Below are 25,968 nucleotides of genomic sequence, written 5' to 3'. Positions count from 1 at the left end.
CATGGTCTGCAAGGGAGTTTCAAGTGATTGCAGCAGCTTTGCGTCCGGGGGAGAAAAAAAATACTGTTGGGGCAAAAGGCGCCTGAGCAGCGATGGGTTGAACAAGAGCATTCATGTCTGATCAGCCGAAATTCTTTTCTTGCGGTGCGTATGCGTCACGCCCCACGTGCAGGGTTTGCCTTACGACATAACTAGATTTGACCTTGATGAAAGCGCATCCATTGCAACGAGCAAGTAATTGGTTCCATGTAATGCCACAAAACTGCAACAAGACCACCTCACTTATCATAATCAATATCTTCAACACGCTTATTTAAGTCTCTCTGAAATAACTGGACAAGATCTACATCCATGACCACGGCGTCTATAGCATTTTCTCCAGGGTGCGGCACTTGTTTTGTTTATATTACAGTACACATATGTGATCGTCACCTTTTTTTCATCGAGCGCCCATCAAATACTCCTGATATGGTTCGTGTTAACCGGTTGACCACCATGTTTGGGACGTTAGCTTAAACAGAAATAAAAAAAGAATACACTGATTTGCAAATCATGTTCAAAGTATTTTAATTGAATACAAGATAGTTCATGTTCAAACTGCTCAACTTTATTGTTTTCAGCAAATAATCATAAACTTGGACACGCACAGCTGGAAGAAGACTTTTCGCCTTGTTGGCCTGACATTCTCACTGCCGCACAACAGATTGCATGATTGTTCAGTGTCAGCAGCCAATGGACGAATCAAATGTCCTCTGAAAATTAGATGGCGAAATGACCCACCCCAAAAAAAAAAAACCAAAAAAAAACATGATTATCATTGAATCGACCTCAAGAGTTAAATGTCGATGCGCAGTAGTAAAGTTGACGAGTCAGTAAATTGGCCCAACTCGTGAGAAGCTCCGCACACTTGTCAGCATTCTGTCAGACCAGTACTGTTCACGCTCAGGGATAATGTCCGGATTGTTCTTCCATGTGATTGTACGGTCGTATTCACTTTGAATGATCGGGTGTGAGGGTGGAGGTCGCTTCAGTCAAAGTTCACCTCATTACGCGATCCATCTCTTCAGGATCCATTTTGAAGCTATCCCAATCAATGTTTTCTTTTTTTTCTTTGCTCGATGTCAAAGGGTGACAAAGTCAGTCAGCTTACTTTGTCACCCTTTTAACTATTGTCACAGTTCTCCATGTGTGGCACCTCGAGGTGCAATGTGCAATTGCATAATAGTATGAAAGCGTTCAGGAGGTTGGCGACGTGATGTAAGAAAGTGAAAGAGGCTGTCACATAAAGTTAAGTACGTTTTCCTCTGCTCATTCTTCGTGAAATCACACAAAGACTGTATCTCTTCAATTTATGCATCATATTCCCCAGCCCGATATTGGAAATTATGAGCTAATTCTGAAAATTACTTGTCAATAAACCACTTAGCTATACTAAGTATATATATATATATATATATATATATATACTTTATTTCTAAAAGCCTGGATCAGCTGTTATAACACCATTTTTTGGGTGGGGAAACTGGATTTTTCGACTCCCATAGCAAAAAGAACAGCGCGCCCAACGGTAGTACAAAGCGGCGGCTTCTCAATAGAAATCTAACATATTTGCACACAACCGTGTTTCAACTCAACTTTCTCTCTGTGTAGAAATCATTTAGCCTCCAGGTTTGAGCGCAGTGGAGGCGTGACAGCAATTAGAGCGTGATTATATGGTGTTTGGTGGTGGGTTGGTGTGGGGAGAATGGCTGTCACAACTTGAGGCAGAGGAGAGAAGCACGACCAGAGGATGACGACGGGTTAATGCGGGAGAAAGGGGGGGATAATTGGAGAGAGAACAGAAAGAGGTTAAATGGAGCGCAGCGAGCATAAAGGTCTGCAGCAAAGGCTAAGGGGAGAACTCCAATGTACTGTACCTGGTCACAAAGGGTTAATTGCTTACAACTTGCATAGGAGTGAAGTCCTGAAGGGGGAAAAAAAAAAGGAGGGGAAACAATGAATACACTCACATGGTCTGCCAAGTTCTGAAGCAAGATAAAGAAAGGCAGACCAAAGAGAGCGGCAAAGGCTTATAAGATAAGAAAACCTTGAATTGTCTCACAATGGAGAAATTCCCAATTGACAGCAGCAAAATTATGAAAGGGAGAAAGTAGAAGACAAATATAAATCAATATCAATATAAAATAGAAATATAAGCATATTAAACACACACACAGACAAGTACAAGCACACAACTTCTTGAATGAGAGCCACCCAACGGGATGAAAATCAGCTCAGAACTTAAGTTAATGTCGATGATGACGTTTATGACCATTTATGCATTCATTTGTTCGGGAGAGTGCATGGGTCTCATGCTATATATATATACTTTATTTCTAAAAGCCTGGATCAGCTGTTATAACACCATTTTTTGGGTGGGGAAACTGGATTTTTCGACTCCCATAGCAAAAAGAACAGCGCGCCCAACGGTAGTACAAAGCGGCGGCTTCTCAATAGAAATCTAACATATTTGCACACAACCGTGTTTCAACTCAACTTTCTCTCTGTGTAGAAATCATTTAGCCTCCAGGTTTGAGCGCAGTGGAGGCGTGACAGCAATTAGAGCGTGATTATATGGTGTTTGGTGGTGGGTTGGTGTGGGGAGAATGGCTGTCACAACTTGAGGCAGAGGAGAGAAGCACGACCAGAGGATGACGACGGGTTAATGCGGGAGAAAGGGGGGGATAATTGGAGAGAGAACAGAAAGAGGTTAAATGGAGCGCAGCGAGCATAAAGGTCTGCAGCAAAGGCTAAGGGGAGAACTCCAATGTACTGTACCTGGTCACAAAGGGTTAATTGCTTACAACTTGCATAGGAGTGAAGTCCTGAAGGGGGAAAAAAAAAAGGAGGGGAAACAATGAATACACTCACATGGTCTGCCAAGTTCTGAAGCAAGATAAAGAAAGGCAGACCAAAGAGAGCGGCAAAGGCTTATAAGATAAGAAAACCTTGAATTGTCTCACAATGGAGAAATTCCCAATTGACAGCAGCAAAATTATGAAAGGGAGAAAGTAGAAGACAAATATAAATCAATATCAATATAAAATAGAAATATAAGCATATTAAACACACACACAGACAAGTACAAGCACACAACTTCTTGAATGAGAGCCACCCAACGGGATGAAAATCAGCTCAGAACTTAAGTTAATGTCGATGATGACGTTTATGACCATTTATGCATTCATTTGTTCGGGAGAGTGCATGGGTCTCATGCTATATGATGTCAATGTAGTGTCCAGGCAAAGCAATTTTCTCGCCCCGCTTCCATGAGCCGACTTGTCATCTGCTTCATTCATGCTTGTCTTACTTGTAACTTCCAATCGCATGCACGGAGATGTGTGATGTGGCCATATTGAGCTGGCACCCTTTATTAGTTCCGAAGCCCAAAGCCCAGCTCTCCGCGCGCTGCCGCAACAATTAACCGTGGTCATTTTACATCGACATGTATTATGTACTGTATGTTCATCATGGCGTGACCGGGCACGCTACCAGACTCTGCTGCCTGTCATTGCAATATAAATATTTGGGGCAGGGGCCACAGTTAACTTATGCCAGTGTTACTCAAGCGACACACAGATGGACTCGTGCAGTGTGAAATCTGGGCCTGTTTAGTTGAAGCTGAGGAACTCGCAGGAAGCGTTGGCTTATTCTCTTGAGTGCAGTGGCGGGCGGCGCCGGGAGGCTGTCGGCCTTCACTCAGCACCACGTCACTCCCGCATCGCCAACAAATAGGTGAAGGTAGGAAGCGTGCTCAGTACCAAAACATTTCCTTTTGGCCACAGTGGTGAGTGGCGAGTAACTGCGGCGAAGCGGTAGCCAGAGTGCCTGCGCGGTGGGGAAAAACAGTTGTGAAAACTGTTTATCTGCCATCCATTCTCTTGTTCGGGGTGACGGGTGGCAGAGCCAATCCCAGTTGACTTCGGGCAAAAGGCGGACTGCGCCCCGAGCGTGTCGGCAGTCAGTTCAGGGCACGCGTTGAGACCGACCGCCATTCGCACTCACTTTCACGCCGTCGCTGAGTGAGAACTGAATCCGTACATGTGCACTGAAGTCAGCTGAATGTACCGCTACCGGTGACTGCGTTACAACGTTGAACTCCAAATCTTGTCACTCCAGTACATTTATCACAAAACATGTCATAAGACTATAGACCTTTAAATCAAATAGATCATACTCAGCGGAGATGCTTATTATTCATAGACAAACGCCATCCTCAGTGTCTATGTTGCCACCGTGAAAGTGGCCAATAAATCCTCCAGCTGGTAAACAAGCAAGCCGGCGACAAGCATTGTTTGACTTATCCTCACAATTTGTCCAGGTTTTCTTTTTTTTTTTTGAAAAAGTCCACCTTGACGAACAACACTTGCCTCCTAGCTTCCCAACGGGAAAAGAACTTGCTCCTTTGGTCCTGGCGCGCTGTGAAATGTACGGCATGCAACAACGTGCCGGTTAAATGTACAGCAATGAATAAAACCTCCGGTGGCCTTTTTCCAAGCGTGCTCCCCCTTGGCTAAAAATACGTTGGGAAGTGTTCTTCATCAGTGCGGTGAACTGAAGCGATAAAGCACAAACAATCAACCGGCAGGCATATAAATGCAACCCCGCTCCCTCTCACATCAGCTGATTATGATAATGACAAGTAGCATTTGCATTTTCGGTGTCTCAAAGCGTCATTTTGTCCCGGATCATGTATTGCTGGGCAAAGGAAGGCTGCATCGAGAAGGCTTACGATGCCATCTGAAAAGTCGAATAATGTTCAATCATGAATTTTTGTGCATGCGTGTGTCCAAGGGGAACCTCATGGCACAGCCTCCAGAGATGGGCTCCAATAGATCAAGTGAAAACAAGGCAACCGCAATGACCACACACCACAGAATTAAAAACAGAGCTAAACTGTCGCACGGTTGATTTAGTGGTTAATATGGCCGCCTCACGGTTTTGAGCTTTGGGATTGGATCTGGCACGTTCCTTCCATCGCCATCGCTACATCGTGCGTGTTGGAAACTCTCAATTGTCCACAGAGCTGAGTGTGACTGTGAATATTGATATGTGTCCCGAGATTGGCTGGCGACTAGTCCGATCGACCCAAAGTCTGCCGGTACAGCTGTCAGCTAACCTCTCGACTATCTACTGGATATTCCATAGTTGGATGGATACTTAAGAGCAATGATGAATGCTGATCAATTAATTGCTTCCCTTCTCCGTGCGTCTTAACCGTGTCCCATTTCATTTTAAAACAGACTCCAGCTGATCAAACAGGAGACAGTTTTATATGAGTGAGGAAAAAAAAAAAAAAGCAAGATTCAAGCCCACGCCCACTGTGAGTGTCTGGTAACATCTTCTGAGAGAATTTGAAAGTTGTCGTGGTACAAAAGTGATGGGAAAAGTGCTCCCCAGATGCTGCCGTCTTTCTCCTCGCCGGCCTCTGAATGCCTCTGTCGGAGGGCGGCTTGGTTTTTATATATTGGTTTGCCCGCGCAAGAGAACAGTTATGATAAGGACGTACGATGAATTTGAGTGCCACTAAATGTTCCCTTTGTCACGCGCTTGTGAGACCGCGATTGTAAATGATTCGCGGTTGTTAAAGTGACTCGTTTTTGCCTTGCTTTCCTTCCATTACCTTGTTTAGCGGCACTGCTTTTTGACGCGGACAGATGGCTTGTTAGTTATCGACACAAGTTGGAACACTTGAACAAAAGTTTTTCCGCAGCAATTTAACATCATCACTGAGACACCGTGTCCTACTTACCTACTACGCAGTATCTATATTTCCATTCAAATATGGATATTTTGCCTCAGGCTGTTTGATTTTAGAGCATGTAAATTTATGGAAAGCAATTTGGTAACTGGAAGAAAATGTTTGCCCGCATTAATATCCACCCTTAATTGAGAACGCATGCTTTGACTGGCACTGTCAAAGGGGCTTTATTTGAAAATATTTATTGCTGGGGTTGTAATTGGCTCTGGAATATTGTTCCCTTTAGATTTTATATTATCCTTCTCTTTTACAGGATATCATATTTACTGTCTCATGGTAAATTCAGTTCAAATTAGAATCATTCCATAGTACTGTATGATGATGACCTTCCTGACAATGAATCAATCTGACATCATAGTTTAACAGACAGTGCGATACAACTCTTGTTTTGAATGGCAGATTGTGCAGGTGTGGCAGTGGCATGTTTTATTCAAATGACAAGAAAAATCATGCCGGTTTACTCTATGTGTACACTTATCTCAATTTAGTAGTTTGTGGTTAACTATACGAGCTAACTAAGCTAACCTTAGCTAAATAAGCTAGCTGATATTTGTTGGTGAGTGAAATAGACTCTTTCTTTCATATGTATGGCTTCCTGCTGTAAAATATAACCCATTAGGTGGCCTATTATTGTCCAACTATTATTGATTACTCAGGGATGTCATATTGGTACGTCATGAATCAAAGCGTGAAGGAATATAAAGATTTATTTTTCCCAATCGCTGCACTCCCATTTGATGAATTTATTTGTCCAGTTTACACGCGTTACTGCAGTTTGTGTGTGGAAATGTTCAGTCCATGCGATCACAAGGCAATTTCCAAGGCTGGAGGTCACTGATAATGGAAGTGCGGGCCCGGTTAACGCGCATCTAAAAGATGTTTGATGCAATCGAGGTCAGGGATCCCAAATTCTTCCACAGCAGTGTCATCCAAGCATGCCTTGGAGTGAGACAGTGTCAAGCTGGAGAAAACCGCTCGAAGAATAGTATCGTCCAAAAGTCCAAACCCTCGTTGATTAATTAGTTGATTTCGGGATATGTGTCAATATTTCTCTCCACATTGAGTCCCTTTAATTGCTTTAAAGCAATCAATGTCATTTAGTTATCTGGCCACGAGGCGCCATTTAATTGTCAGGCTCTGTCGACTCCTACGGGCCCTCTCTCAGGTTCATGTTGCTGCTGTGTTGCTGCTCTTTCTTGAGACACCTCTCCGAATCGGCGGACGTGCTGTAAATCAATAGGCTCTCCCGATTGCCCTGCGTCACACTTCAAGGCTAATATTAAAGAGCTGGCTTACTCCCAGACGTCTGTGATACTTCTCGTAGCCATGTGGCGGCAGCCCGTGGTGCTTGTAGTTGTCCCACTGGCCGGCAGTTCTTTTCAATTCACCACAAGCAGAATGATTAGTATCTTATGCTGTACAGGCTTACAGAAAAAAAAAAAATCGTGGGATATTATCAGCTGTGCACACTTCAAGCTCTGCTAATGCCCTTCGCAACCGTGCTGCACCAACTGGCATCTCGTGTCTGAATCAAGTTGACTTTATTCAGCAACAACACATACATTCATGAGGAAAATTGAGCTGCGGAAAACAGTTTCCATGCGTTTTATGATTTATTATGCATCTTAACATATTGTGCATATGGGGCATTGCCGTCATTTCACGAAAATAACAAAACACTTTTGTCTCAAAAAGTCATCGAGATTGAGGGGGAGTATTATACACAAGTGCATCAACATAACAAAAATTGGTCATTTGGTATATAGACATTTACCAGTGCCAAGAGCTTGTAAAAAGGTGTATTTTTATGACAATATATCACACATTTAGATTTTCAACTGTGGTGGTTCTGACATAATTCCCCCACAGAACTAGGGATGGGCATCGTTTGAATTCAGATGATTCCGGTTCCGATTCCAGTTTTTTAAATTCGATTACGGTTCCAAACGATTCTGGATTCCAAATCTTAAAAAACAAACAAACAAAAAAAAAAAACAACCAGTGGTAATTGTGGCGACTAAGAATCTGGTTCATTGTCAGTGTAATCCGGGGTGCTCCGAAGATCTGCCCAAAAATACACAATAGTCACATATTCTATGCTACATTGTTGTTGGCAGCCATTTTACTGGAAATGGTTATGACGAACTACCGTTATCAGGGACAGATTCCTTATGTCCCCCCAGGTACATTGTAACGAGGTTCGACTGGTTGCATATTTTGGGGGAAAAAAATACTTGCATCATTTTGGGGGGGAAAAGCTTGCCGGGTTATGCCCTTGTACATGAACTCCCGCTTCTGGAACGTGAGAGCCAGCCGGCCAGGGTACGCACCAACATGCAAGCCCAGGAAATAGTTCTCGTTTTTATGGCTTTGTATCAATCTTTGGGGCATAGATAATGTTGCGAGGTCAGTGTTAAATAGATTTGAAGCAGACACTTCTCCTGCCGCAGAATGAGTTTGAGGAAACCTTTCGATCACGGCTGCCACCACTCACTCTGGTAATGATGCTGGGCTTCATTAAGAAGCTCATTAAGTCCCGTCGTTAAGCAGCAGGGCTGTTAAGGCTTTGATTGTTAATGGCTCTTCATTCAGAGGAGAGCGAAACCAGGCTTCCCAGGATGTTCTGGCCGGTCCGTTGCATTCGTGTTTTGGGTCACATCATAAGATGGAACATGAGGGAAAGAAAACTCAAATTGGTGCCAGTGAAAATATTTTGGAAAGAAATGTTTGAAAGGGAACTTTAGGTCTTATCACATAGTCACAGCAAATTGTCAAATGATACTTGAGTAGTCACTCGGTCACTGTTTGGGTTCACCAAATGCGAAAAGAAAAAAGTGGGGATTGATAGAATTGAAGGTGAGCAATATTTAAAAGGCCGCGAATCAACCAATTCACATGCACTGTGTTGAACACGCACAATGGCAGTTCTGTTGACTTGATCTCGATCAACTTTCAAATCATTTCACTAATTTTCTCCTTTTTGATATTTCCTTGTGCAAATGAAGTTCCGTTGTTCGATTCATCATGGAGCATATCGTTTGTGCAAGCAACTGTTGCTGCAATGCTGCCATTGAGAAGAAAAAAGATGGCGTGAGGGATTGATTCTGCACCAGAACTTCTGCAGGCGTCCGCTGATGGGGGAAAAAAGGCAAGGGAAAGAGAGATTGGACGATAGCTTTTACTGACAAGGTGCTGTCACGGGCCATTGGCTCGCGTTGACGTGAAATCGCCATGCTAGGCCCAGAAAGTGATTGGGCAAAGCTGCTAATTGATGTTCATGAGAGATTGAGTCCAAAACAAATAGGCGGGTGCACACAATGCATCACATCATCTATTTTGAGTCTAACTGAGCACAAGATATGCACTTTACCCGGCCAATGTGTTTGGCCACTCTTGAATTGAAGCACATCAACGGACCGTTGCGTTTAGAAGTTTTGGTATCGTGGAAGATATTCTGCGCTCTGCGCTGGAGTGAATTTGGGAGTTTTGCCGCCGATTCTTTTTCTGTACTTCTATAAATGGCCGACGCGCCTTATGTGAGTGCTGACGTGAATTCTGATCATTCTTGGGCATGACATGTTTCGGTGCAATCTGTCTACAACAGAATCTCTGCCATAAATATTCAGTGGATGTAGGTGGAGTGTAGGCTCCAATCAACATAAATAGATTATTAGTCAGCACAGAGTCAGCAGTGAGAGAATGCGCACAAATGTCTGAAGCACCTGACAGAGTCGCTGCCTGGAATGCAGTCATGGCTGTTTTGGACGGAGGGGGGATGGATGCGAGACAATTTAATACATCACTGTTGAATATCGTATCATACTTTCTCTGGTTGTCCTCATTTTTTGAGAAGCAAAATATCAACATCCGTTTTGTAGGGAACAAAAAGGTGTAAGATACTTTTGCCGCAACTCGAGCTGAACACTATCGTTGTCTAATGTTGTAATTGGTTATACTTTATTTTCACCTGAATAAAAGGCATTTCAAAAACTCTTGACTCCTGACCCCCAATATGTTGCTGCATTCATTCAGCTTGCTCACCGAAAAAGGGTTCGGGTTAAGCCATTTTCAAAGTACGGTGAATATTGATTGACAACAGCCATTCGAAACTTTCCGAAAAGTACTTTGCTGTTGCCAGGCAACATTGCTTTCCTGGGTTTCTAGACATTTTCACATTAGCTGTCTTGGTGAATTGCGCATTCTTTTTTAGGGTGGGGGGTAGGGGGGGGGGGTCACAGGTGCCACTCAAACCACTAATGTGCTCAATATTGTGATTGAATCTTGTGCTCTGTGTGTGATGCTGGTGATGAGAGCGCGTTCCCTGATATTGCCTTCAGCCAAAGCCGCGGCTGCTCCGCTACGCCAGCATCCCACCAGGAGTTAATCTAATAAAACTCAACAGAAGGCTGAGATCGATATAGCTTGTCCCTCTGCCGTGCACTCCGGATTCATCCTCATACATTCCTATTAGTTAGGGAATAATTGATTGGCCGACTGTTCATGATTCCTTTGATTTGGAGTTTTCATTAAAGTGCCAGGGCACTCCCTGCGCTGAGTAGCCGCCCGAATGTGAAAAGAGGCTTTAAGAGGGGGCGGCATGTGTTGTCAGAAACACCGACATGAAACAGAATGTCTTTCCTAACTACTGCATTGCATGAAGACGGGCACGGTCATGCAAATTCAAAGGAAGTTGTGCTCGTGAGGAGCTGAAGTTTTGTGCATTATTTTACGATCCATCCATCCATTTTCCAATCCGCATCTCCTCGCGAGGGTCACGGGCGTGCCGGAGCCTATCCCAGCTGTCTTCGGGCAGCAGGCGGGGGGACACCCTGAACAGGTTTCCAGCCCATCGCAGGGAACACAGAGACAAACTACGATCACAACATAGACACACAATCTCAACCAAGGAAAATTTGGAGCGTTCAATCAACTCACTATGAGTGTTTTTGGAATGTGGGAGGAAACCGGAGTACCCGGAGAAAACCCACGTAGGCACGGGGAGAAGTGCTAACCAGTCGACCATCGTGTTGCCCGTTATTTTATGACATTCCTATTTTTAAATTCATCATATTATGCAGGACTGAAGGGGATATAACGAGATTGTTTTGTCGAGTGATTTTTAAGATGCGACCACTGACAGTACAGTCAGTCACGCAGCAAACTTTTCTGAAATTTACGTGGGACAGGACAGAACAGGATGAGGAGCAGAGAAAAGTGACAAGCAGAATGTTTATTCTTGACTCCTTGTCTACCTTCTTCCCACCTAGCTCCACACCGACATGGACAGGAATGACGGCCGCACGAAATACGTCCTCCGCGGCGAGGGGGCCGGCTCTGTCTTTGTGATCGATGAGAAGACGGGTAACATCCACGTCACCAAGCCGCTGGACCGCGAGGAGAAGGATGAGTACCGTCTGATTGCCACGGCCACCGACAGGCAGACGGACCGTGCCCTTGAGCCGTCTTCGCAATTCATAATTCGGGTGCAGGACATCAACGACAACCCGCCTGTCTTTGACGAAGGCCCTTACAGCGCCACAGTGCCCGAGATGGCAAATATAGGTAGGCTACTCCTTTGTTTATTTATTTGTGCCTTGATTTATTTTCCAAATGGAAAGTCCATGTCAAAAAGGGCCAGCACCAAGAACAATGTGCCAGTATGCGGTTATTTGCATTTCCGTTGGAGAAAGGCAACGATGATGATGACGAGACGTACATCTTTAGATGGACCAACATCAGTTACTTGTGAAGTGGTCAACGTTTGCGACTGATTTGCGCGTCAGGACCGCTGCGGGCCTCCACCCTGGCCACCATTTTTCGCCGTCTTTCTGGTCGTATCGCGCGAGCTCTGGCATGGCGGGCGAGGCGGGCCGGTGGTGCGCCCGGACACACGAGACTCTGTATTTTCCAAAAATAAAAATAGAAAGCATGAAGTACAAGATGTACTAGGTGCATATTTAAACTCTGGCATTTCATTTTTCACACTTATAGACCAATCGTGCGAGTCCATTTTCTAACCTTAATTTAATCTGGCTTTACAAGTTCCTGCGATCACTTGAGCCTGTCCCAAACCGTCCAATTTCTATTGAAGATTTGCAGTGCGCATAATCTGCCAATTAAAGTTGACACTTATTCACGTTCAGGTTCTGCCTAATCTGGAGACCCAAATGAGGACAAACGCAATTGAAAATTGATTGATGTAAAGTTAATTAACTTTGCTGCGCAGGGGCAAAAAAAAAAAAGAGAAAAAAAAAGGAATTTGTTTTCACTTAGAATGTACTGACAGCAGCATGCATGTCAGAGCCAAAGTGACCTGTTAATATTTCCGCGACCGTTAAAGGATCATGTAAAATATGACACACGTGCTTGGAATGCAAATGAAGAGACCGGGCCAGGGAAGAATTTTTTTGTTTTGCGCACTTATACGAAAGAGACATTTGGAGTGACAGGATGTATTTTCAAATTGTAATTCAAAGCACGGCTGCAGAGAGGCTTTTTGTGCAAAGTGTGTTCTAACCTGCATTTAAACTTCAAACGGCCCCTTTGAAATGACGTTTTACTCCGAGGGAGCAATCTTGCATTGCAAATGAAAAATTGTTTGTATTGTTTTAAATCATGAAGACGTGCACCAAACTTAATAGTATAAAATAAGACTTTTTTTTTGTCTTCAATATCAACTTTAGACTTTGGAAACTGCCTGGATATTTTTGTCCAAATAAAAACATCACATTTGCTTTAGACAGGGGGAAAAAAATTGTTCAATGTTTCAAGTAAAGCAGAGAGGCATGAAAACTGATGCGAGGGAGGACCCCAAATCTTGCTGTGCCATCATTCATGTTTCTCCCTCGGTAATGTTTTTATTTTCCTTTCGATGTCAATTTTCCATGTGTTGTAGGGAGGAGTGGAGCATCGAGGTGCACATCTAGGTGCACCTTTTGAATCAAGTCCTGGGGCCCCGTTTTTTTGTGCCTAGTCTCGTACAAAGTACAGTCGAAGGGCCCAGGACAGGTGCACGTGTGCAACACGTAAAAACTGCCGCATCTACATTTTTGTTCTGGGGCGAAAGTAGTTTATCAGTTTCAAGAATTTGGCAGACCATGTTACGTCTCGCTGGGCGTTACGGCGGGCTGGGGGCGTCTCGTACAAAGTACAGTCGAAGGGCCCAGGACAGGTGCACGTGTGCAACATGTAAAAACTGCCTCATCTTCATTTTTGTTCTGGGGCGAGAGTAATTTACCGGTTTCAAGAATTTGGCAGACCATGTTACGTCTCACTGGGCGTTACGGCGGACCGGGGGCATTTTTTATGACATGCCCTCGGTGCACCTAACAGTTGGTAGACAGAAAGTAGACCAGACTCTCGACCGAGAGAAACCAGGTCGAAGTTGTGGCATCGGTGGGCGAGCGCCATTTAGGCGGATTTGATCCGGGCGCGGGCAGGCAGATTCTGCGCTCCGTTGAGATGTGTGCTGGATGACATCGTAGTGCATTCACAAACATGACATCAAATCATTCAACGCATTATTCCTATTATTATCATCAATATATTTTTATGCCCATCCCACTATGCCTTCAATTAGACATCAAGTATTTTTCTTCCTCCCACATTGTTTGGCTTGAGACTCTCAGAAAAAAAAAACGAAAGAGAAACACTCATCTGCAGTATAAATACCGAATTTGTGTGCTGCTCTGTAGGAATGCAAAACGTCTGAAATGCTTCCTGCATTTTGTTTATTTCCATTTTTTTCTGCTAACTAATTCAAAAATGCTGCTGCCAAATTGACACTCCGTGAGCCGTAGAAAGAAGATTTAGGGGGGGTAAGAGGGGGACCGTGAAAGCGGCAGACGGTCCGACTGAACGAGGGAGCAAAAAGAAATTGGAGACGGAGATGAAGAGAAATGAAGTGAGACAGTGGCAGTCGGAGAGTGGGGCAGGGGGGACGGGAGGATGGGGGTTTTTTTTGACGTTCACGGTTGCCGAGTGAGAGGGTGTGTTTGTGTGGGTGTCTAGATTAGGTGAATAAAGTATTTGTCACACGTTTGTGTGGGAAAAAAAAAATCCCAAATGCATGTGTGCATGTGTGGGAGAGGGTGTATAAAAGGATGTGTGGGCATAAAGCGGCCTAAAGTGGCGTTGTTTATTTTCCATTTCGTTCCAGATATCGTTTATTTTGACTCGTCCTGCTCCTACTTGTCAACCTCCAATCCCTCTGTTTTTCTCCTCTTCATCATCTCCTGCTTCCATCCGCTCCTCCTCCTCCTCCTCTCCGCTCCCCGCAGGCACTTCCATAATCCAGGTGACAGCGACGGATGCTGATGACCCGACTTATGGGAACAGCGCCCGACTGGTGTACACACTGGTGCAGGGCCAGCAGTACTTCTCTGTTGATCCCCAGACAGGTGAGTGTGTCTTTCGATCCAAGAACGTGAGTGCCCGCGCTTTCGTCCGTGACTCACTTCCTCGGACAACACTTGGCGGCCGGAATAATGTGGAACCATCCTCAGCCCCCACCGCCGAGTGAGTCCTGATGCTGCATCAGTCGCAGGTGACACTTGTCGCAGTTGCAGCCGCAAATTAGCGGAGTTGCTGCCAAAGTCTGGTCTCTTGACTCTTTTTAGCCTTCTCTGTTTACATGGACTGGATGCTAACTGACGCCGCTGCTCCTTCCAGCTCATGGACAATCGCTGTGGACTTTTCATGACTATACAGGTCATTGATAACTGGGGACAAGTTGAGTGATTAAATTGATAACTTGACGTGTGAGAATGTTAAAAAAAAGTAGATCAGCCTTGATTCATGTGTGGTCACCTTTCCCGGAAGCTCCTCACTCAGTTACTGTGTATTATATAACGATATTTTGCACCCGATATGTCGATACGCAGATTTGTCATCATGTCAGTTCAAAATGGAAGTTTCATCGAAATATTGCCGTCCATCCATTTGTTTTCCAGCACGTATCCGGGGTCGGGTCAGCTTTAGAAGGGAAGCCCAGACTTTCCTCTCCCCAGCCAGTTCCTCCAGTTCTTCCGGGGGGATCCCGCGGCATTCCCAGACCAGCCAGGAAACATAGTCTCTCCAGCGTGTCCTGGGTCGTCCCCCGGGGAACTCCTGCCGGTGGGACGTGCCCCGGACACCTCACCAGGGAGGCGTCCAGGCGGCATCGTAATCAGATGCCCGAGCCACCTCATCTGGCTCCTCTCAACGTGGAGGATAAGCGGCTTGACATCTGAGCCCCTCCCGGATGACCGAGCTTTTCGCCTTATCTCGAAGGGAGAGCGCCCCCGGATACCTTGCGGAGGAAACTCATTTCGTCCGCTTGTATCCGGGATCTTATTCTTTCGGTCACGACCCATAGCTCGTGACCATAGGTGAGGGTTTGTTTGGAACGTAGATCGACGGGTAAATCGAGAGCTTCGCCTTTTGCCTCAACCCCTTGCCATGCCTCCGCAGACAATCGGCCAACTTGTAAACGGCATGAGATGTCGTCAAGCTGAAATTGATCCTCGGTGGCTCATGATAACTTCTTGAGACGTTGACATTTTTTGTAGCCATCAGTATTGTTCACTTTTACTTCAACGAATTGTTTGAGATGAGGAAATCACCAGGGCATCCTTCTACTTTCATGATATGATGTAACCGTAGCGTGAACTTTTTATATTATTTATAGGCGCGTGTGTCAATGCAACAAAATCTCGCAGTACCTCCAATGTCGTGACCCCGGTTTGAAGTCAATCAAAAAGAAATGTGTCAGAGGTGGTTTGTGGACTCTCAGGCAGAGACTTGAGTGCTGTGTATGTTGTCACTATCCCCCCACTCCATATAAGTCCCTCAAGGACAGGTGGAGGTCCACACTGGTGGAAGGCACCTTAGTTTTTTTTTCTTCATTTTATTAGTACCAAAGTTTTATGGTTGTCCATAAGCATTGAACCTTTGAGTGAAATTGTGGATCAGAGGTGAAGGAATTGGATTCATGTTTGACGCATTCACGTCAACACGGGGTTGCAGTTAAGACGCCCTTTATTTTGCCCACTTGGGTCCCAAGGCTGTTACAGGTGTGTTGCTCAGTGAGTGTCTTGATTAGTGCTGATTTCCGGCTACCTACGCAGGCCAAAGAGATCCGCGCTTCCTTTTGATTTTGATTGCTCGGTCCAAGGCGAGCGGTAGATGTGGCAATGTTTAGCAATTCAAACATGTCCACCAGCCTCTTCTCGCTCTCTCTCCCTTTTTCAATCACCATTTTCCTGAATGGCTCCATCAGTGGCAGACGTATTCAAAATGTACACAATGAGCCGACCGCACTTGTGAAATATGCTGAGAAATGTTGACATTCTTTTTTTTATTCAGAACAGCTCGATTGAATACGACTGAGCGTGATCTGACGAGTCATCGAGACCACGGCAAAAGCCTGCACTTTATATGCCCGCACAAGTCACACAATGAGGTCATTTACACAGAGGTGATCAATGTGTCGTGCGTCTCACCGTGCCATAAAAGCCATAAAAATATATTGTGCTCCCTAACTGCCTGTCTTTCATGGGTTGTCTTTTTTTTTTTTGCTCTCATAAATGCTTCTTCACATATCTCATAACAGCTATACAGTATTACTGCAATCATACTGCGTATACAAAGTCAAGCAAAAGGGTGGCGTGCCCTCTCCGGGTCGGGGATGAGATCTAACCCCAAGTGGAGGAATTGAAGTATTTTGGGATCTTGTTCAACGAAGGAGGGCAGGACGGAGCGGGAGATCGACTGACGGATCGGTCCAGCGTCTGCTGTGATGCGGACTTCGTATCGGTTTGTCGTGGTGAAGAAGGAGCTGAGCCAAAAGGCGAAGCTCTCGATATACCAGTCGATCTACGTTCGTACCCTCACTGAGCTATAGGTTGTGACCAAAAGAACAAGATCCTGGATACAAGCGGCCAAAATGAGTTTCCTCCGCAGGGTGTCCGGGCTCTCGGAGATAAGGTGAGAAGCTCGGTCATCCGGGAGGGGCTCGGATGTCAAGCCGCTTTGAGATGTCGAGCCAGATGAGGTGGCTCGGGCATCGGATTAAGATGCCTCTTGGACCCGGCCGGCAGGAGGCCCCCGGGGATGACCCAGGACATGCTAGAGAGACTATCCTGGCTGGCCTGGGAACACCTTAGGGAAGAGTTGGAAGAAGTGGCTGGGGAAAGGGAAGTCTGGCCTTCCCCGCTAACGCTGTTGGCCCCGCGACCTGACCCCGGATAAGCGGGAAAGAATGGATGGATGGATATACAAAGTCAGACAAACAAAAAGTCTAGCAATGCACGTCATGTGTTATTCTTTTGTCATTTAAGTCACTAAAATGTAAAGCGGAGAAAAAAAAATTAAGTCAGCATGGTAACATTAGATTATGACTTTTTTTCTCAAGCTGCTCAAAAGGAGCGCACCTTGTCAATTGAACATGATAACACGAAAGTCATTTCATTCTTAAGTCGATGAAAAAAACGATTCTCCTCACTCCAGTGGGAAGGCATCCAATTATCAATTGGTTTTGACATCTGATTGGATATGATTCAATTGTAAATCGCCTGCTGTAATTGAAAAAGGTTTCCCCAAAATACGACATTTACCGTTTGGACCATGAGATCCTTTTCATGCTGTGGAAATTCCCTGCAGAGCATGGCTTGTGCTGGAAGATGTGAAATGCCAGTTGAGGCTACTCTAACTTTATTTTGGGGTTAATCAGAAGCACCTTCAGTGGAGGCAGGTGTGCGCTGAATGACTTTTTGCCAAACACAACCACATGCCCAGTTATAAGAGCTTGTGCAGTATTCCGGTTGTTGATTTGCACTCCCACCTCTCAAAATTTGCATTGTGCAGGTTAGAGGCCACAGTGATGGTAGAAAAAAAAGTTTTGAAATGCTTGATCTTGGACGAGTTTCTTGATAACACAACTTGAAGCGAAGAAGCCAGGGTAGCACATTTTGTGTCGTGAACGCGCATGCTCAGGCGTTTCCCATTTTCGACGAGTATTTCAAAGCTTGCGATAACGCAACATGACTGCAATTACAGTCCAAGATCCTAAAGCTCCTAAAATAGAATCGAAATATAAAAAAAGAGAAGAAACGACTAGGGGGAGTGGGGTGGAGGATCCTATCGTGCTTTAATACATATATGAACGCTCATGAGAGATGAGAGGGAGAAGGCGGCACTGGAGTTCAGTGCATCACGCTGTCCTCTGGCAGTCGAACGCAGCAGAACTAAGAAAGAATTCAAGGCGAGTCTGACTCAGCCTTTACAAGCCTACCCAGAAAGAAAGAAAAAAAAAAAAACGGGCATCAAGAGAACGGACCTTACTTGTCAACTAAAAGTAGAAGCTATTTCCTCAGATGAGCCACATCGCGGAAATCACTCCTTGGCTTTCTGCCTTTTAAGAACTGGAGGATCTAAAAGCAGGTCTGGCCGTGCTGTGTTCCAATAGTTTCATTGGGTACCATCATCTTTTTTTAAGATATGATAACGCCCAACTACTAACAGCTGTGTAAGTATAGTTGACACATGTTGACTTATGGATTGTTTTTGAGCGATGCAGGGGTGCAAGACCAAGTTTGATTTCGAAGATGAGGGCAATTTAAAAAAAATATTGGCCTTTGCTCCTGAACAGCGATGAATTTGAGATTCCTGGTGAATGAGGCAGAGACATTCGATTGTTATGGAGGGTGGGGGGGGGGCATTTCAATGAAACAACAGGTCATATGTACGGAGCTCAAGATATTACAGTTGGGGGGAAAATAATCGTTTGTGTCCACGAATTACTAATTTGTACTTTTTCGTGTAAAATTTTCATTAAAAAGCCATGGTGCCTCTCTTCAAAAGTGATGCATCGAAACTCTCATCAAATTGTGTCCGTGTAATTCGACTTGGATTGTTGCGTTATTAAAAGCAGCTCAACAGTGAACTATAACGAGTGACTTTCATCGTTTAAAAATGGCGATTGAGCGATAAAACGAGGCACCGCAACGAAATCATCGCTGAAAATATGACTCTGCTGCATGCAATGGTGAATAAATGATGAGTCACTTTGGGTGGGCAATCCCAACGAGCTTGAGGATGCGTATTGAATATTCTGCTTTCATGAGGACCACGCCAAGTTGACGCTGTGGAGGGATTTTTAAGACGGCAATCTGTTTGTGCTTGTAGGTTGCAGTAGTGCAGAACTGCACTGCATCATACCGAGTGCGGGTCCGAATATTTTTACTGCATGAGGAGGGGGAAATATCAAAGCCTACTCTTGGGAAGATAAATGCAATGAAATGTTTTTTGGCAGCAAACTAAACTACACCAATGACCGCGTGACCCTCGTAGACAAGAAGTTAGTGGCAGTTGGATGTACGTGTGTACTCTGTTACTCGGCTTGGCAGCGCGCACCAGTGTGAAAAACTTCTGTCCAATCGGAGCGGCGACAACTTGCGACCGCCAATCCAAACCGGAATCCGCAAAACGCGTCAGCCGCTCAACCAAACTGACTTTTGAACTATTCTCCAGGTATTCTGCGCACGGCTGTGCCCGACATGGACAGGGAAACCCAGGACCAGTACTTTGTGGTTCTCCAGGCCAAGGACATGGGAGGCCATTTGGGAGGCTTATCCGGTACCACCACCGTCACCGTGACGCTCTCTGACGTCAACGACAACCCTCCACGCTTCACTCAGAGTGAGTCCCCTCGCAACTCGGGCTTCCCCACACAGGGAAGGAAGAGCAGGATGTCGAACATTTGGAAGCCGCACAGAATTCACCTTGTTAGAGCAATTCTTATGGGAGATGTAGAGAGCGTGTCATGTTTTTGCTGGGCTTCCCTTCTTGTTTCATGAACTGCGCAGCTGTTTACCGAAACACGCAGTGACGGCACAAACAATTTCCTTGTTTTCAATCGTGGCCGCAAATGTTCTTGAACCTTTTGACCTGCGGCTCCTGTCTGGAGTTTCATGCAGGCGCAAGTCAGGCCGAGGAGTGCCGTGCCTCATCAAACGTTCAGTCGGCGCTTCCGCTCCTCTGTGCAATAACAAAATTGCCGAGCGCCTCTTTTGAGACCAATTTAACGAGCTTTTCTTTGATAGACTTTTCCATATCGCGACTGTAAAACCGATCCAGTTTTTCTTCCTGTCTGATGGCGAGATGATGATGTCCTTGACTCATTATTTTTAAGCGCAATCATTTCATGAAGACTGCAAAACCATCGGAGTCATTTAAACATGTGGATTATTGGATGTGATTGTCCTAGTTGGAAGAGATTTTTCAACTTGTGTTAATACCCACAAGGAGGCTGATTTTCGGGTTAGTCAATTCTCTTTGGAAAGTTTTGCACTCGCATGAGCTAATAACTAAATTTTTGACGTCAGTTTATTGAAAGTGTCAATCCAAATCATTTCTGCCTGCGTTGATTTGAAGACCTCTACTCGTGGTACTGTATCCAAAATTTGAATTGGGGTGGTTGGGGGGAGGGGGCGAACCGCAAACCTGGAAGCAACCCGAATGCAAACCAAATACACCAAAAGCATTTTATTTGCGATAATATCACAATCTTGTAATCCCAAATGATATTCGACCAATTTTACAGGTTAGCCCGGCGAGCTCGATCTGAATCTGAGCGACAACAACATGCCGAGGCATACAAATCTGTAGCATGTAAAAGCTCAAGTATGGGATTGAATTATTCATGTACAGTGACTTGAATTTTGCTGACAGTCTTTCATCAAGAGCGGAGAGCACAAAAGCCGTAACGGAAATGAATGAAGGCAATTAAAATGAACACCGCCTGCCGAACAGGGAGAGCAGTATGTTGAATATTTTTTCAAATCGTACGGACATCCGCAGCATGATGTAGCCGTGCATGTTGAGTCAAGAGGAGGCTTGGCAACGGCTGACAACTCGGCGGCTTGTCTCCAGTGCGGCCGACTCCCGGCTTTAGTGCCAAAATTGGACTAATGATGTCCTGCGGTGGGCCGAGTGCTTGTCAAATCGAACCGCCTTCAAAGATGGGTTTTGGACCGCCAAAGTTTCTTGGAAGAAACCCGGGCCGACTCTGATCACCGTGGCCCATGAGACATCCAGGTGCCAAAAACAGCAGCAAAAATTCGGATGTTTCCTTGAAATAAGGATGAAGTGATGAGTCACTCACGCTTTAATTGCATCCTGCTGTCAATTTACTCCCTCGTTTTTTTTTTTTTTTTTGTTAGTTTTTCTAGCCTTCATAGTGTCATGCTCATTGGTTTGCTGCTTCTGCGTGTGCGTGCGTGCGTGTTGCTCACACACCAACGAAGCGCGTCATCCCCATTCCACTCAATTACCCAACGAGTCTTAGAAAAAAAAAAAAAAGCGTCAGATCGAGACCTCCCGCCTCCCCAGGTCAGCGTCGCTGATTCCATGTGACATTTACAAGAAGGAGAGGATTACGTTGGGTTGCATACAAACCAGGTATCAGCTGCATCAGCTACGAACTTAGCAAGATGAAAAAAAAAAAAAAAAAAAAACACGGCCTGTTTTGTGGGGCTTCGTGCGACACCCTAAAACCTCTCCCTCATTCAAAGCATGATTCCAGGAACCGAGCGGGTTTGTTGTGTGAGCAGTTTTGGAAATTCTCAAGGGATTTCGTATGCCCCGGAGGAGCTCGAGTAGCGGCAGACGCAAAAGTAGGCTAGCGTGGATTGTTTTCGGTGAAATGGGGAGGGGAAACCGGGGGGATATTTTCAGAAGCTTCCTTTGGGTCTCATTATTAAATAGTCCGTGTTGCAAACGTGTTTGGACAGCCAAATATTTCTGACGTTTCAGCCCCGACTTCCTTTCCGTGTGCTTTTCAAATGACTCGGAAAAAAAAAAAAAATCAAACTTTAATTTGATCTTCATCCATATCAAATAAGCTTTTAAAAGCTAAAAGCCCCGTTTGAACAGGTTCTTGGTGACAAAAAAAGGACGCTTTTCCGTCTATTATCCCCGAGAAAAGATGATTCGACGCCCGTGTCCCAGAACTATCACCGCATTCTCGTTATTAGCGATTTTTTTGTATTTTCAACAACAGGTCACGTTTTCCCTGAGCGTTTCCAAAGCCGATAATGTTTGTCCGACATCATGTCCCCGAACCGCGTTAACAAGTAAGATGGATGGAAGAATTTGGCAAAAGGGGGAATTTGTATTACTGTCTGATTCCGCATCAGCTCGCTGCCTGATGAGATTCTTAATTACGGGAAAGCGCTGTTGTGGACTCGGCGGCTGGATAATTGTCAGAATGTAAGCAAGCGCGTTGGGCCTCAAATCACATTTCAGCCTCTCGTTGTTTGGTTACAAAGCTCCGGCGTTGATGAGATCTTGGGCGGCATCTCGCAATCCGGAGGGAAATTACAAGGATGGGACCTTCGCGGTGTCGTCTTGCTTTGTAGCGAGGCGGCTGCGTTTGGCGGGCAAAGTTGGAATCGAAGAACCGAGTCATTTATTCAGACATATTTTCCCGTGTTTACAATGCCTGAATAATTGATGGCAGCATCGACTGCGCGGCTGCGTTCCCCACAGGATGAATTGGAAGACACTCGTCGCATTGTGTCGAGGAATAAGAAGCTCACTTCTTTCAATATTGATCGCGTGTATGATTATGTAGCAAAGTGGAAGGGAAGTAGAATCAATATCATCCATTGCTTTTTTTTTGGGGGGGGTGTTTTTTTTTTTTGCTTTATTGCATGTTCAGTACCTTTGATTTTATTGTCATCCACCAGCAAAACAAGACATCGCGTTTTTCTCTTGGGCAATTTCTAAAGGGAACAGGAAGCAGGACAGCATCAATGCACTGAAAGAAAAAAACAATGGGGGCAAGCAGATCGCTCTCATCTAAAAATGTAAAAACAAATATGACCCAGTTCTTTTTGGTGCACTTGGGGGGGGGTGGGGGGGAATCCTAATTTCCCTTTTGAGAAAAAACACGGGCTGTATTGTCAAGTGACGCACATGCCTCAGCGTTTGCGCAATTCAAGACCGTTTTGCTTGCAACAAACACACACGGCGGAGACACAAACGGCAAAAACACAACAAGATTTAAGAGCTCTTCAATATGGTTTCACATCAAATTTACTCCGGATGCACGGTGAAGCATTCGAACTGAGACGGCTCTCACTTCAAATATTCACCAGTACAATCCAAGTAAGCGTCTGAAGTTCAGGAAAGACATTTGCAACCGATACGCGGCGCACGTCCAGTCTGCCCGTCCTTCGACGTGCCCTCTGACTGACTGATGACCCGTCCGGGGTGTAACCTGCCTTTCGCCCAAAGTGTGTGTCTGCTGGCTGCCTAGCAAGTAGTTATTTAACGTTATCGTTGGCAAACCGTTCTACTTTTGAAGTACTGTAGCATGAAAAAGGCATACTTCGCATTTCACATATTTGTATTCTTTTCACAACCTATTCGCCGTTGCTGTGTTTGCGTGTGAAAATCCCGGTCGATCGCCACTTGTTCAGAGACGCCAAGCAGAATGCGGGCATGCCATTCACACCACTTTGAGTCGTAATGAGTGAGTGGCAAACAAGGCTCGCTCCAGGAATCGTATGCACCACTCGTTGGTTCGGCGTCAACATTTCAAGCCAGCGTGCCGTTCAAATTACGGCGATTTGGGCAACTTACTTTGAGTTAAAGAAGATATTTCACATTGTTTTATGATGAGGATCTTGGCTTTCAGCTGAATCCCTTAATTAAAAACAAAATGATGATCCAGGGCCACTTGGTTCTCTGCGGAAGATGAGAAAGTAAAATGCCAGTCTTTGAGTGCGTGTGCTCGGTGAAATGTCAACAGCTGATGTCTCCTCTGCCCCAATCTGTGAGATTTGGGCTGTCAAAGGGTAAAATTTAAATTGATTTCCTCCTGACAGTTGGAAGAGCGCTTGTTTACTCCTCGTAACGATGCTCACAGAAAAACTTCCGAATGCATCTGGGCCCTCATAACTTGTACCGCGGCAAACTCGGGGTTCTTCGGCGACTCCTACAAGAGGCGCAGGTGCCATTTGGAATTTCGATGAGGTTTTCAAAACAACCTTGGCGTGCCAACGGCGCCGCATCAATATATTGAAAGAGCGTCACTCCTCCCACGGGTGTGATGGATGCAAAGACAGATGGTCCGACAGTTGACGACATAGGTAGCGCTGATAAGATCAGTGTCATTTTATGTGCGGGGGAGTTGAGGAGCGGCGCAGAGAGGAACGTGAGTCGTTTCATCAACGCCGACTCATAAATATGTCCAATTAATTCATGGGGGGGAGACACGCATTGTGAAGTCAATAGACTGCAGAAGGTGCACTTGCTTTGTCTTTCTGACGTGCAAAATCGATAGACCGGGGGTGTCCAGGAGTTTTCATTTGAAGGCCGCATACATAAAAAAAAAAAAAAAAACTGGAAGGATGAAAGGGCCACTTGAAAATGTGTCCACTTTTCGAAACACGCTCAAGTCGGTCAAGAAAGCAATTCTATACTGTTTGTATTGTCGAGTTCATTTCATCAGCTTTCTGTTAAAGGTGTGAAGGCAAATAGCTGAAAGGTTTTCCAAGTTTTTGGGGTGGCCAACAGCCCTCTCTCTCACAGGATAGATCCGGCTCTGCATTGAGCTACTTTTGGCTCTAAAATTGAATTATTATGATTCACTCGAGTGCTTGAAGATAAATGGTGTTCATCTTTTCATCATGAATGGGTTATTTGTAACTTTGAGTACAGAGAAAAGCAAGACAGTATATAAACAAATGTAGTCGTATTAAGGACAGCGATTTTTCTCAGCCTTTGAGCTTGTACAATTTGGAAACCTGTCCAAAATTTTGGGACAAACGCGCATTGTTTTTGCTTTTTCTTTGAGTCTTTTGCGATGGTCTGGCTACTTTTGGCTCTAAAATTGAATTATTATGATTCACTCGAGTGCTTGAAGATAAATGGTGTTCATCTTTTCATCATGAATGGGTTATTTGTAACTTTGAGTACAGAGAAAAGCAAGACAGTATATAAACAAATGTAGTCGTATTAAGGGCACCGATTTTTCTCAGCCTTTGAGCTTGTACAATTTAGAACCTGTCCAAAATTTTGGGACAAACGCGCATTGTTTTTGCTTTTTCTTTGAGTCTTTTGCGATGGTCTGACTCCCGTCGATCACAGGGCACTAAGAGCCATTCCCATTCACACCTATGAGCAATTTAGCCAAAATTTTGGGACAAACGCGCATTGTTTTTGCTTTTTCTTTGAGTCTTTTGCGATGGTCTGACTCCTGTCGATCACAGGGTGCAAAGAGACTGAGAGCCATTCCCATTCACACCTATGAGCAATTTAACAATTTCAATCAGCCTAATGGATGCTTTCGGAACGCAGCAGCCACACCTGGACCATCAGTCCTCCTCAGCGTTACTGCCTTTGTACAATAACAAACGATATCAGCCATTGACATACAGTGTTCCCTTGACCCCAATCCCAAAATAAACGCAGAGGCCTGTTCTGTGATCAGACCTTCACCTTTCCTTAATTCCAACCCTAACCGGTATTTGATTCACCGCCAATCAGTCAGACCCCACGAGTACCGGAAGAGCTCGGCGGTCACAGCTGCGATGGTCATGACTTACGTCACGCTGCCAGTGAATTGGTCTTTGCTTTAAAATGCGTCCCACGCTCACAGTCAAGCCACACCCCGCGACGCGTGCGCACGGGCACACACACCGACGCTCACGCGCTCCCTCCTTGTGTGCTCTTTACACACCCAGTAGCCTTGTGCGCCTTATCGTACGCGCTCCCCATCTGTTCCTGCTTTAAAGCGCAAAATCGTCTCCGTTAGTGTGGCGGAAAGTGTCATGACAGCGAAATCCCACTTGTCAAGGCCCTCTCATTTCTCAGCCCTGCCCTGAACCATCTTAAATTGAAGCTATCATCTGGATTGTCTTTTCGTGTGCAATTCATTTATTCTTGGGTGTGCTTTCCCGGTGTTAATATTTCAAATACCATTGTTGTTAGGTTACGCGTGGCACATTACGGAATGTTATTTTGGTTTGGCTTGCCCCTCACTTCAAGCACGTACCACTGCCGATCTCGGTGGTGTCTCTTGGCGAGAAGGAAAATCGTTTTTTGTTATTTTATATTCGCGCCAATGGTGGATCTGGAATAAAAGATCTGTCCTGTGAAGTGGAAGTTGTAATTTTGGGCTC

At 45.1% G+C, this 25,968-nt stretch overlaps 1 protein-coding gene across 5 annotated transcripts in view; it reads left to right on the top strand.

Moving 5' to 3' along the window:
* The window catches only part of cdh24b (cadherin 24, type 2b), a 120,925-nt gene that overhangs the window by 58,237 nt on the left and 36,720 nt on the right, over window positions 1-25,968 (top strand). For all 5 annotated transcript variants that reach the window (XM_019864835.1, XM_019864831.1, XM_019864832.1 and 2 more), the window contains exons 4-6: window positions 11,068-11,362; window positions 14,080-14,199; window positions 19,310-19,477. In XM_019864835.1, the coding sequence (XP_019720394.1) occupies window positions 11,068-11,362; window positions 14,080-14,199; window positions 19,310-19,477 (583 nt within the window). The remainder of the gene's footprint in view (window positions 1-11,067; window positions 11,363-14,079; window positions 14,200-19,309; window positions 19,478-25,968) is intronic.

Source organism: Hippocampus comes, unplaced genomic scaffold, assembly GCF_001891065.2.
Source record: "Hippocampus comes isolate QL1 unplaced genomic scaffold, H_comes_QL1_v1.1 scaffold285, whole genome shotgun sequence".
In the NCBI taxonomy this organism is placed as follows: Eukaryota; Metazoa; Chordata; class Actinopteri; order Syngnathiformes; family Syngnathidae; genus Hippocampus; species Hippocampus comes.
This window is presented reverse-complemented; position numbering and strand designations above follow the sequence as displayed.